Raw genomic sequence first — 13,624 nt, forward strand, 5'->3', positions numbered from 1 at the left:
GGCAGTTCTCTGCTGATGTGCTGTTCCAGTCGTTTTTGGATAATCTTCAGTAGAATCTTGCTTGCGTGTGAAATCAATGAAATTGTTCTATAGTTTCCACACTCTGTTGGGTCACCCTTCTTTGGGATGGGAACAAATCTAGATCTCTTCCAGTCAGTTGGCCAAGTAGTTGTTCTCCAGATTTCTTGGCATAACTTGGTGAGCACATCCAGGGCAGCATCTGTTAGCTGAAATGCATCAATTGGTATACCATCTATTCCTGGGCCTTATTTTTTGCTATTTCCTTCAAAGCAGCCCGAACTTCCTTCAGCACCATAGGCGCTTGCTCATAGCTTGTTTTATTAAATTCTTCTGTGTCTGCCAATTCCTTTCTAGACAATGACTCAGTATATTCTTTCCATCTTCTTTTAATACTTTCTGGATCATTTAATATTCTGCCTAAAGCATCCTTGATTATAGCAAGTCAAGGTTTGAATTTGTTCTTCAGTTCCTTGAACTTAAATGCTGATTGAGTTCAGCCCTTTTGATTTCCTGACTCCAACTCTTTGCACATTTCATTGTTATATTTTACTTTGTCATCTCATGCTGCCTTTTGAAATCTTCTATTCAGTTCTTTAGTATCTTGAATTCTTCTATCTTCTTTGGCTTCTCTGTGCTCCAGTGCAAAATTCAGTCTTTTATGACATCCATTTTGGTCTTTTCTTCCTCTTCGTCTTTGTAATGACCGTTTGCACTCTTCCTGGATGATATTCTTGATATCCTCCCACAACTTGTATAGTCTTCACTCATTAGTGTTCAAGGCCTCAAACCTGTTCCTGAGATGGTTCTGAAATTCAGGTGGGACAGACTCAAAGTCATATTTTGGTTCCCATGGATTTGGTTTAATTTTCCTCAGCTTCAGCTTGAACTTGCCTATGAGAAGCTGGTGGTCTGTTCCACTGTCAGCTCCTGGCCTAGTTTTCACTGCTGATATTGAGCTTCTCCAGAGGTTCTTTCCACTGATGTAATCAATCTGATTCCTATGCATCTCATCAGGTAAAATCCATGTGTATAGCCTGCATTTATGTTTCTTATAAAAGGTATTTTCTATGAATAAATCATTGATTGTACAGAATTCTATCATTCTATCCCCAGCCTAATTTCTGTCACCAAGTCCATATTTTCTGACTACTGATCCTCCTTCTTGGTTCCCAATTTTTGCATTCCAGTCACCCATTATTATTAATGGATGTTGGATCAGTTTCTGACTGTAACAGAGTATGGAAATCATCTATTTCCTCCTCTTTGGCTCTGGTTGTAGGCACATAAATTTGAATAGTAGTGATCTTAACAGGTCTTCCTTGTATGCATATAGATATTATCCTGTCACTCACAATACTGTGTTTCAAGATGGATCCAGAAATTACCTTTTTAACTATTAAAGTGACCCTGTTTTTTTCCTCACCTTTACATCTCCAGCTTAAGAGATCATATGATCATGGGATTCAAAATGTCCCATGGTTATCCATCTCATTTCGCTAATACCCAATATGTCAATATTTATACATTCCATTTCTTTCTTTACAATGTCCTGCTTTCCTACACTCATTCTTCTCACATTACACATACCAGTTGACAGCTTAGGAAGGCAAAATATTATAATAAATTGGACAAACCCTGGAGTTAGAAGGCCAAAAGAGAAGAACATACTTAGCATTTCTCAAGCTGAAAGAAAATGAAGAAAAATACAGTTCTTGAGTTTCAATACTGAAGGATTTTGTGGGTGAAATATTGAATGAGGCAGAATGCACCAAAGGAAAATGGAAGGAATACAGAGTTACAGTACCAAAAAGAATGGGTTGATACTAAACATTTTCAGAAAATAGCATATATCAGGAACCAATGAACTGAAGTAAGTAGTCCATGCTTTACTGAAGGCATTGTGGCGGGGGGGGGGGAGAGGAAGTCCCTAGGAATTGATTAAATTGGTTGGTTGAGATCTTTCAACAAACAAATATAGGTATGGGTGTGCTCACTAGTCTATGTCAAGGAATTTGGAAGGTGGACCTGTCTAACCTATTGGAGGAGATCCATATTTGTTCCCATTAAGAAAAAAAGGTAAGTCAATAGAACATGAAAATTATAAAACACTATCATTAATATAACACACAGGTAAAATCTTGGTAAAAACTATCCAAAACAGCTGGAACATTACATGGACAAGGAACTCCCCAAAATTCAAGCTGCATTTGGAAGAGGATGTAGAATAAAGAATATCCTTGCTGATGTTAGATCCTGACTGAAAGAAGAGACTTTCAAAAAAATATTTACTTGTATTTTATTGACTACAAGGCATTTAACTGTGAGGAATGTAGTAAATTATGAGTAACATTGAGAATTATGGACGAGTTGATTGTGCTTATGCAAAATCTATACGAAGACCAAGGAGTCATTCTAATAGGTCAGGGGGACACTGCATGGTTTAAAATTAGAAAAAGGTTTGTTCATGTTTGTATCCTTTCTCTGTATCTATTCAATTTTCATGCTAAGCAAATAATTTGAAACGCTGGGCTTTATTAAAAGGAATGTGCCATCAGTATTGAAGAAAACTCAATAACAACCTACTTTATGTAGGAGACACAGTCTTGCTTGCAGAAAATGAAGACTTTGATCTAAAGAAGATCAAAGACTACAGCCTTCAATATAGCTATCTTAACATCAAGAAAAAATCTTAACTACTGGTCCAAAGGGTGCTTTGGTGTCCTAGTGGTAAGAAACTGCACTGCAATCCCAAAGGCATGTGATTCGAAACCATGAGCTGCCTAACAGGAGAAGGATGGGCAATATCCTTCTATGCAATTTACTGCCTTTGAAAACTCGCTGGAGGTCTGCTGTGGATCAGTTCCAAACCAGTGGAAAACAACAACTAGTCCAATAAGCAACATCATAGTAGATGGGGAAAGACTGAAGTTGTCAGTAATTTAATTTTACTTGTCACCTGGAATACACACACATGGTAGCAGCTTCAAGATATCAGAAGACATACTGCATTGAACAAATAGTACCTCTTTAAAATGCTGAAGAGCAAAGATGTCACATTAAAGAGTGCCTGATTCAAGCCATGGTGTTTTGAATTGTTTCTGTATGCAAGTGAAATTTGAACAGTGAATAAGGAAGACCAAAGAAGAATGCCTTTGAATAGTGGTGTTGGGTAAGAGTATTTCTTATACTATGGACTGCCAAAAGACCAAACAAATCTGGTTTTGGGTGAAGTGCAACCAGGGTACTCATTAGAGGTCAGGATGGTGAAACTTTGTCTTACACACTTTGGAAATGTTGTTAGGAGAAAAAGAAATCCTTCGAAAAAGTCATGATGGGAAAAGTAGTCAGTGGACGAGAGAAAGACCATCAAGGAGACGAATTGACCCAGGGATTGCAACAGTAGGTTTGAACAGGACGGCATGGTTAGTCTTTTTTGCATAGAGTCGCTATGAGTTGTAATTGATTTGATAGCACCTAGTAACAACAATAGCACTAATAACAATTTAAAGCTATTGGGACAAAAAATATTGGGATGTTAATGAGAGAAGGACCTTATAAGGCAATGAAAAGGATTGTAGAGAGCAACAAATGTTGGCGAGGTTGTGGAGAGACTGGAACCCTTATTCACTGTTGGTGGAAGTGTAAAATGGTGCAACCACTGTAGAAGGCAGTATGGCACTTTCTCAAAAAGTTGAAAATAGAGATCAGTTTGACCCAGCAATTCCACTACTGGGAATATACCCCAAAGAAACCATAACTGACACTCAAGCAGATATATACACACCCATGTTTATCACAGCTTTGTTCACAATAGCAAGGAGTTGGAAACAACCTAAGTGCCCATCAACAAATGAATGGATAGAGAAGCTGTGGTATATTCACACAATGGAATACTGCGCTGCATTAAAAAAACAAGAAACCCATGCAATATTATTCAAAATGGGTGACCATGGAGGACATTATGCTGAGTGAAGTATCTCAGTCTAAAAAGGACAAATACTGCATGGTGCCACTATTGTAAAACAGGACTGACTTCAGGGTTGGGGGGAGACTGAGAACGATGGGGTTCAATAATGTATACTGCATTAAAACAGATGAGGGAGAAAATGGTTTACAAGGCATATGTGATTAGATATTTTTGTCATGGCAGGAGTCCAGAGCGAAGGCTGCATAGTGGAGTGGACCTGGGTGAGGGATTGTAAAACAATGAAAGAATTTTTCTTTTACTTTTCCAAGAGGGTAGTGTACTGGGAGGGAGGGCTGGGAGGGGGAAAAGTGCAACAATGAATGAATGGAAAAACCAAAGTCTCTGTAAATTTTCATTGAAATTAATAATAAGTTAAAAAAATTAAAAAAAATTATAATTAAAAAAACCAACTAAAGAAGGTTAAATCATATCCACAGGAATCAAAATTTGACCTTGTGTCTATCTCCCATGAATATTCACCACAAATCATTAAGTTCTGCAATGTATTAAAATGAACAGCAGTTTTTAAATAAAAGCAATTAATCTAGAGTAAAAAAAAAAGGATTGTAGAGATTGTTGTTGTTATATGCTGTCAAGTCAGAACTGATCCATAGTTGACCCTCTAGCAGGTTGTTAGAGGCAGTAAATTGCACGGGAGGAGATGGCTCATCTTTCCCCCCATACAGCAGGTGGTGGATTCAAACTGGGTATTTTCTGGTTAGCCGCACAGGTTCTTATTGTTGTTATGTGCCGTTGAATTGCCTGTGACTCATAGCGACCCTTTGCACAACAGCCCTAACAGCCCTAACCCCTGATCTATCCCATGCCATTCTTATTGTCTCCGACATACCTACTCCCATTCCCTCAATCATGAATCAATCCGTCTCATCTAGGGTTTTCCTCTCCAGTGCTGTCCCTCCACCCTCCCAAGCATCATGTCCCTCTCCAAGGACTGGTCCCTCCTTGCAACATCACTTATTTAGTGTCTACTTCTTCTCAAAAGAGTATAAGTTGTTTGAGAAAAGTACTTACTTGCCAAATTCTAAAATGGGCTCTGTTACGTAATTATTTTTGTTGTTAGATGCTGTTGAGAGAACTCTGGCTCATAGTAACTCTGGTCCCTCCTTGCAACTTGTCCAAAGTATGTCAGAGGAAGCTTCAGAATCCTTGCCTCCAAGAAGCAGCCTGGTTTCACTCTTTCTAGGATGAACCTGTTTGTTCTCCTGTCAGTCCACTGTATATTCAATACTCTTCTCCAACATCACAGCTCTAAGGCATCAATTCCCCTTCTAGCATCCCGAGTAATTGTCCAGCTCTCTGACACATAGCAAGTGACTGCAAAGCATGGCCTGTATCAGGTGTACCTTTGTTTCCAGACTGACATACTTACCTTTGTTGTTGTTGTTGTTGTTAAGTGCCGTCAAGTTGTAGATGACTCATAGTTACCCTATGAACAAAAGACCTGAACACTTGTATAACTTACATCATTTCTTCAAGTTCATAGAGTTTCTGGAGGCAAGCTATTTCGGAAGTGGATACCATTCCTGCTTCTAAGCTTGTTCTGATCTGGGAGATCCACCAAACTCTGTTCACCATGGGTAACCATTATCACATTTGACACATCAGTGTCACAGTGTTAACATCACACCAACCACGAGTTACCTCTGTACAGCAAATGGACAGACCAATGCTATACCACTTAGAATGCTTGACCGAAAACCATTAAAACCAGGCCCAAGGGCCGCAGATTAAAATTACCCACCTTTGGCTTGGTAGCATAACTTTCTATCCACCAGGCCAACAGAGCTCTCTCTATGTTGGCATTAAGTGCCATCGAGTTGTAGACGATTCATAGTGACCCTATCAATGAAAGACCTGAACGCTTGTATAACTTACATATTTTCTCCATGTTCATAGAGTTTCTAGAGGTAAGCTCTTACGGAAGTGGATGCCACTCCCTTTTCCAACCCTTACCATTAGACCACCATAATGTCATTTGTTAAACTTATTATGACAAATCTATGATATTCTTAACACAAATGTAAAACTACAGTTTAAGGTCTAGTGGGCATGTTATTTAAAGTAGATCTGTGGGAGTGCACTAAGCAAAGGCAAATCTCACTTCCATTACTAACCTGTGTGGTAAAGATCAACAGGAATTCAGTTCCCAACATGTGAGTATGGATCCAATCCTCACCGTCCTTTCTTTCTATCCTTGTCACTATGGTACACGTGCCCTAACTCTAGCTACCCAAAGTTGTGTTAGAGATCACAAAGAAGGCTGCCTTCTTTCAGACTTTCAAATAGGCAAATGGCACTCCTTGTTGACACTCACTCTCACTAGTCTTTGATGTCTATTCACTATAACTTTGTTACAACCGAAAAGGGTAGAAATGAAGAGGTGTGCAGGGTGATATCTGATAGGAGTTACAGCATGGAGCTTTCATAACTGAAAGAACCATGCTCTACCCTCTCCTGTGCGCGGTCACCAAATAAGCTTATGAAAGCCTTAAGCCTCAGGAGACTGGGTTTTATTTAAAAAAAAAAAAAAGCAGGCTTATCACATGGTCATGACAGATTATTTCATGACTCCCAAGGCTTAGTCAGTATTGGGCCAGACCATCCCTCATGGTCTGGTTAGGCCCCATTCAATTAACTTTAGATGTTGGGATGGTTCTAAAGAACCAAGAACACAGGTTATTGCTTTTTAAAAAAGGATGTGATGCCACATCTCATTCCAGATACAGCTCTATAGGTATGGAGCGGGAATTAATTTTAGTATATTTTGTTAAGAGAAAGAAGTTGCATAACAAAGCATATAGTAGACTACTCGTGTAAGACAAAAAGTTCCTATACATTATATATACCTAAATTATCTTGGAATTATAAAGGGGAAACTAGTAATAATGTTTGCTTCAGGAGCAGAGTTAAAAGGAAGATTATTTTCCAATTTAGTATTTTTTTTCAGTGGTTTTGCATCATGGAAATATATGACCTATTTTAGATAAATAAGAGAATATACTGTTTCCAATTTCCCCATTAACTTTCCTGGGATTTTGCTCAATTTCTTTGTTACATAAAGGCTAATAAATACCTGATGCTCTTGCTTAAGCACCATTAGAAAAACCTAGGAGAGATTCTCCTTTCAGTTTGTTATTCTGTGGGTGGTTTACATGTTCCTGTGATGCTGGAAGCAGGTGTTTCAAATAGCAGCAGAGTCACCAGTGGTGGAAAGGTTTCAGTGGAGCTTCCTGAATAAAACAAACTAGGAAGTCCGGCTGACCATCCACGTTTAGGGGAAAGAAAGAGGTCATTGAAAGTCTTATGAATGACCGCCTAACACTGTCTGATCTAGTGTTGGATGATGAAGCCCTCAGTTTGGAGGGTCCTACAGATATGACTGGGGAAGAGCTTCCTTCTCAAAGTAGAGTCTGACTGAAGCTTTTAGCTAATAAAAGAATTATGCCACTTGACTCAAAATGAGGTGAAACAGTTGAAAGCAAACACTCATAATGTATGAATCTAGGAAGATTGGAAGTTGTAAAAAAATTAAATAGAATGCCTAAAGGTTTATACTCTAGGCCTTAGTGAGCTGAGAAATTCTAGGCAAAACAGTAAATAATATTCAAAATAGTATTGGTTCTTTTGAATCTGACAAGCATATGATTTACTGTGCTGGGAATGATAAACTGAAGAGGAACGATGTCACATTATCATCAAAAAGAACTTTTCAAAATGTATCCTGAAGAAAAGTGATGTCAGTGATTGGGTAGTATCCATTCACATATAAGGAATAGCTGTTAGTTAATATGTCTCCTACTCAATTTACACATCAACCATTAGAGCCAAAGATTAAGAAACTGAGCAATTCCACCAACCTCGGAAGTCTGAGATTGATCAAACATGCAACCAAGAGGCGTTAGTAATAACTGGTGATTGGAATTCAATGTAAAGCAAAGGAAAAGATTTATGGTTGGAAAATAAGTTCTTGGTGATAGAAATGAAGTTGGAGATTGCAAGGCAGAGTTTTGTACAACCAGCAACTTCTTCATTGCATGTATCCTAATGTAAAAACATAAATGGTGGGCATAGTTCAATGAGGATTAATTTTATAAAGCATAATGAATGGGAATGATGGTATGCAATATTATATGAATGAAGGATAGTGTGAACACAATGGATGTGAACATTGTAAGCAAACCAATAAAAAAAGAAAAAAAGTAAAAAAATGGTGACTATACAAGTGTACCTCACTGGATAAGGAGGCAAAGAGATGAAATTAATGATATCTGTGGAAAGAGACAGTGGAAAAACTTAATCTTATCAGAATAAGACCAGGAGCTGACTGTGGAAAGACCATCAATTGCTCATATGCAAGTTTATCTTGAAGCAGAAGAAAATGAAAATGTGGTAAGTATTTCCCAATTGAACTTGGAGACTATATCAAGAATAGGCTCCAAAATCTCTGTAAATGTTCATGAAAACTAATAAAATTTATTTAAAAAGAGAATAGACGATGATAATAATGATCAGTAATGATCAAAGATGAGGTGAATTGAGGATAACATTAATAAAATCATACGTGAAGAAAACAAATGACCTCTAAACAATATCAAGAAAGAAAGAAACAAAAAAACGGATGTGAGAAGAGGGTCTGAAACTTGTTCTAGAAGGTAGAGAGGCTAATTAAAAACGTCATTGTCCCTTTCTGCCGGCCAGCCCTCCAGTCCCGCCCCTTCCTCGCTACCCTCAGTGTCCGCCATGGCCAAAGCCTACGACCACCTCTTCACGCTGCTGCTCATCGGGGGCTCGGGGGTGGGCGAGACGTGTCTGATCATTCGCTTTGCAGAGGACAACTTCAACAACACTTAAATCTCCACCATCGGAATTGACTTCAAGATCCGCACTGTGGACATAGAGGGGAAGAAGATTAAGCTGCAAGTCTGGGACATGGCTGGTCAAGAGCGATTCAAGACAATAACGACTGCCTATTACCGTGGAGCCATGGGCATTATTCTAGTCTACGACATCACAGATGAGAAATCCTTTGAGAATATTCAGAACTGGATGAAGAGCATCAAAGAGAATGCCTCGGCTGGGGTGGAACGTCTCCTGTTGGGAAACAAATGTGACATGGAGGCCAAGAGGAAGGTGCACAGGGAGCATGGAATCAAATTTTTCCAGACAAGTGCCAAGTCCAGTATGAATGTGGATGAGGACTTCAGCTCCCTGGCCTGGGACATCTTGCTCAAATCCGCAGGCTGGAGACTGGGAAGCAGCAACAAGTCCCCCAATACTGACCTGAAAACTGGTGACAAGAAGAACAGCAACAAGTGCTTGCTGGACCTGAGGGAGGCAGGGCTGAGGGGCCAGGTGGTGGAGAACAACTGAAGGGGCTGAGAGGAGTAAATGTAGAGGGAGAGGGAGAAGGAAAAAAGGAAAGAGAAAGAAGGAAAAGAGATACACTAGAGAGGGGAGGAGCAGCGGGAGAAGGGAAGGGAGTGAAAGGAGGTTAAGGAGGGGGCAGGAATTGAAGGAAGAGGTGAGGGGAGCGAACCCCCAACCCCCTACCCCCTGGGCTTCCAGGGCAAGCCTAAATGTAAATATATTGACTTACTCTGTTACTGGATCAGGTTTTAGGGACTTAGGAGTGGCTGGCTCACCACCACCCTCTGAAAGTTTGGTCCTGTCCTGTCACTCTTCCTGGTCATTCTCAGGAATAAAGGCCACATTTTGTACAAAACAAAACAAAACCACCATAAAACTTCATTGTCCTCAAGTTGGAACCAACTCATAGCTGATCTTTCAGTGGGTTTTTGGAGGCTCTGAATCATGCAGGGAGGTATTTCCCCTCTTTCTCCTGAGAATCTCCTGGTGAATTCAGACTGCCAAAGAGGCAGCACTTTTGGTTAGCAACACAACTCCCTACAGATCTCCTGTAGACAAGCTAAAGTGAATGGAAGCATTTAGGATGTAAAGGAGATAAACAAAGATTCAAACAAAGCAGGGTATTATGAAAAAAAAAATATGTGTAGACCTGAAATTAGAAAACAAAATGAGAAGAACTTACTTGGTATTTCTCATACTGAGAGAACTGTGTAACAAATGTAAGCCTTGGAGTGCAGTACAGAACCACTGTATGGGCAAGTCTTCCTTCTAGTCCGATGCCACCTTCCTCTTCAGAAAGCCCAGCTTCTCAAATGATTTGCTGAGCATACAGATGGAATAGATGTGGAGAAATTATAGTCCTGACACACACCTTTCTTGATTTTAGACCATGCAATCAATGTTCCCTTGTTCTTAATCTGGATATAGTTTTAACATGAGCACAATTCTGGAAGTCCCATTCTTCTCAAAGTTACCCATAATTTGTTATGATCCACACAGTCAAATACCTTGCATCATCAATCAAGCACAAATAGACTTTCTTCTGGTATCCTCTGCTTTTAGCCAAGATCATCTGACATCAGCAATGATATCCCTGTTTACATAGTCTCTTCTAAATCCAGCTTGAACTTTTGGCAATTCTCTGTCAATGCACTGTTCTAGTAATTTTTTTTCATGATCTTTAATATGATTTTACTTGCATGTGATATTACTGATATTGTTTTGATAATTTCCACACTCTATTGTATCACCTTTCTTGGGAATGGGAACAAATATGAATTTCTTCTACTCAGTTGGTCAGGTAGCTATTGTCCAAATTTCTTGGCACAGACTAGTGAGCACGTCTAGGGCTGCATCTGTTTGTTGAAACATGTCAACTGGCATCCTATCAATTGCTGAGGCCTTATTCCTCACCCTCCCCACCCCAAGGCCTTATTTTTTTTTCTAATGCCTTCAGTGTATCTAGATTTTCTTCATTATCATTGGTTCTTGATGATATGCTACTTCCTGAAATGGTTCTTTATCAGACAATTCTTTTTGGTACAGTGACTCAGTGTGGCATCAGAATCAGAGGAAAACTCATCAACAACCTACATTATGCAGATGACACAACTTTGCTGTAATTGAGAAGGACTTGAAACATTTTCTGCAGGAGATCAAAGACTACAGTCTTCAATGTGGATTACATCTCAACATCAAGAATACAGAAATCCTCACCATTGACTGATAGGCAACATCATGAAAAATGAAGAAAAGATTGAAGTTGTCAATGATTTCATCTTAACTTGGATTCACAATAAGCACCCTTGGTACCAGTAAGCCATAAATAAAAACTTGTTGATTGGGAAATTTGGAAAATCTGCTGTCAAGGACCTCTCCAAAATGCTAAAGAGCAGTGCTTTCAACTTAAAGACCAAGGAGTACTTGTCTTAAGCTGTAGGCTGTTCAGTTACTGCCTGTGCATCTGAAAGTTGGATAATGCCTAAGGATGACAGAAAAAGAAAGCATGCCTTTGAGTTGTGGTGTTGGTGAAGAGTACTGAATATCCCAGGGGCTGCCAACAGAACAAACAAGTATGCCTTGGTTAAAGTGCATCCATGATACTCCTTAATGGCAAAGATACGAAACTTCATCTCAGATACTTTAACATATTGTTAGGAGGAGCTAGTCTTTGGAAAGGGGTATCATGCTTGCAAAGGCAGGGGGTAAATGAAAGACATAAAGACTCTAAGGGAGGTGGATAGACACAGCGACTGTAACAATGGGCTCCAGTATGTCAGAGATAGAGGACACAAGGTAGGGTAAAGTTCAGATTCATAGGGTTGCTATGAGTCGCAGTCAACTTGATGGCATTTAACAATAATTATGGGCAAAATATTTAATCATGTAGAAATCATCAAAAGAAGATGGAAGGGATACAGAGTCAGTATAGTGTTGAATATACCATGGACTGCTAGGAGAACAAATAGCTTCATCCTGGAGAGGGTGAAGCCAGGCTGCTCCTTAGAGGCAAGGATTCTGAAGCTTCGTCTGACTTTCTTTGAGCATGTTACAAGGAGAGACCTGTCCTTGGAGAGGGACATGATGTTTGGGAGGGTGGAGGGACAACACAAGAGAGGAAGATCCTCGATGAGATGAATCAATTCAGTGATTGGGGTAATGGGAGTAGGTGCATCAGAGACAATAAGGTTGGCACAGAATAGAGCAGGGTTTAGGGTTCTTGTACATAGGGTCCCTATGAGTCGCAAGTGACTTGACAGCACATAATAGCAACAACAACATACCCAAAATAATTAACTGTTGCTCAGTCATTTCAAGAGGTGGCATATTGTCAAGAACCAGTGGTTCTGAAGGGACAAGTCCAAGTTGTACTGGAAAACATAAGCAAAAAACAAAGTTCTTGGAGTTGATGGAATACCAGTTGAAATGTTTTATGTTCACAGAGCACAGACTTTGAAATCTGGCAGATATGTAAGTCTAGATTTGACCATAAACTGTTCTTGTAAGCTTTCTGAGGGAGCTCTGGTGGCCCAGTGTTATGTAAGAAGCTGTGCTGCCAACCCAAAGGCATTCCATTCAAACCCACCAGGTGCTCTGCAGGAGAAAGATAGGCAGTCTCCTCCCGTGTGATTTATTGCCTCGTCAAACCTTCTGGGGGGGTCAGCCATGAGTTGGCTCTGACTTGACAGTACGTACAACAACATTAGCTTTCTGATCTTTCATTTCTTTGTATTAATTTCCTTTGCGTATTTCCTATTTCATTGGGACTTCAGGAAAATCAAAGTAAGATAATATCACAGTGCCCAAAGATGGGCTCACCATGAGCTAAAATCAACATGGTGACTGCTAACTCTGATATATGTATAATGAGAGCTGAGGAAACGTTAGCTTCCTTTTCCTTTTACCTTATTTCAGGTTGAATTTCTTTTCTTCCCATTTTAGATCTGTGCCTGTCGTATATTACGATCCAGAGGTATTTAAAGTCAAGCCGGCTGCTCTGAAGGCAAAATGTTCTGCCAGGATCCAACAGTTGGCACTACCTGTGAGGCGTTAAATGGCAGCAAAAAAGGCATGTCCTTCACCTAGCTAGGGAGGTGGAGCACACATTTGCTGATGCGTTTCTTTCTCTGCTACTTTCAGCTTCACCCCTACCACCACCTCCTCCTCCTCCCACAATCAAAGAAACTTTTGAGGCCTTTGGAGAAAACTACCGTAAACCCAGTACAGCAATTCCTACTGTCACCTGTAAACAGGTCCTTAGCAGATATTGGAACTCCATCAAGCAATAAACGAGAAATGCTACCCTGCCTTATTATTTTTATTCTTTCCTTACTTGCATTTGGCTGTCTCATTGTTGGGGTTGACCTGAGGACAGACTGCTCCTTGAAATTGTAGGGTTTACTGTTCCTTTTCCTGGTGAGTTGGTGTGCTTCAGTCCCTTCTTGAGTGGCTGAAGAGCAAACCCACTGATGTAGAGTTGATTCCTAGTCAGAGCAGCACTACAAACCATAGAACATCTAAAGAGAACTCTGGTGTCCTAGTGATGAGAAGCTGCACTGCACTTCCAAAAGGCACATGGTTTGAACTCATCAGCTGCTTCATGAGAGAAAGATGAGTAATCTCCTCTCATACAATTGTTGTTGTTGTTGTTATGTGCCGTTGAGTCGTTTGCGACTCATAGTGACCCTATGTACAACAGCCCTAAACCGTGCTCTATCCCGTGCCAATCTCATTGCCTCTGACACACCC

The 13,624-nt window shown here is 40.0% G+C and overlaps 1 protein-coding gene and 1 pseudogene across 1 annotated transcript in view; both read left to right on the forward strand.

Moving 5' to 3' along the window:
* THEGL (theg spermatid protein-like) overlaps nucleotides 1–12,929 on the forward strand; it is a 101,636-nt gene extending 88,707 nt beyond the window's left edge. Inside the window, exon 9 of the mRNA XM_006891971.1 lies at nucleotides 12,818–12,929. Coding sequence (XP_006892033.1) covers nucleotides 12,818–12,929 — 112 coding nt within the window. The remainder of the gene's footprint in view (nucleotides 1–12,817) is intronic.
* On the forward strand, nucleotides 8,747–9,379 carry LOC102855372 (annotated as a pseudogene).
* Nucleotides 12,930–13,624: the final 695 nt, after the last annotated feature.

This window comes from Elephantulus edwardii, unplaced genomic scaffold, assembly GCF_000299155.1.
Source record: "Elephantulus edwardii isolate Elephantulus edwardi_28Jun2011 unplaced genomic scaffold, EleEdw1.0 scaffold00107, whole genome shotgun sequence".
NCBI lineage: Eukaryota > Metazoa > Chordata > Mammalia > Macroscelidea > Macroscelididae > Elephantulus > Elephantulus edwardii.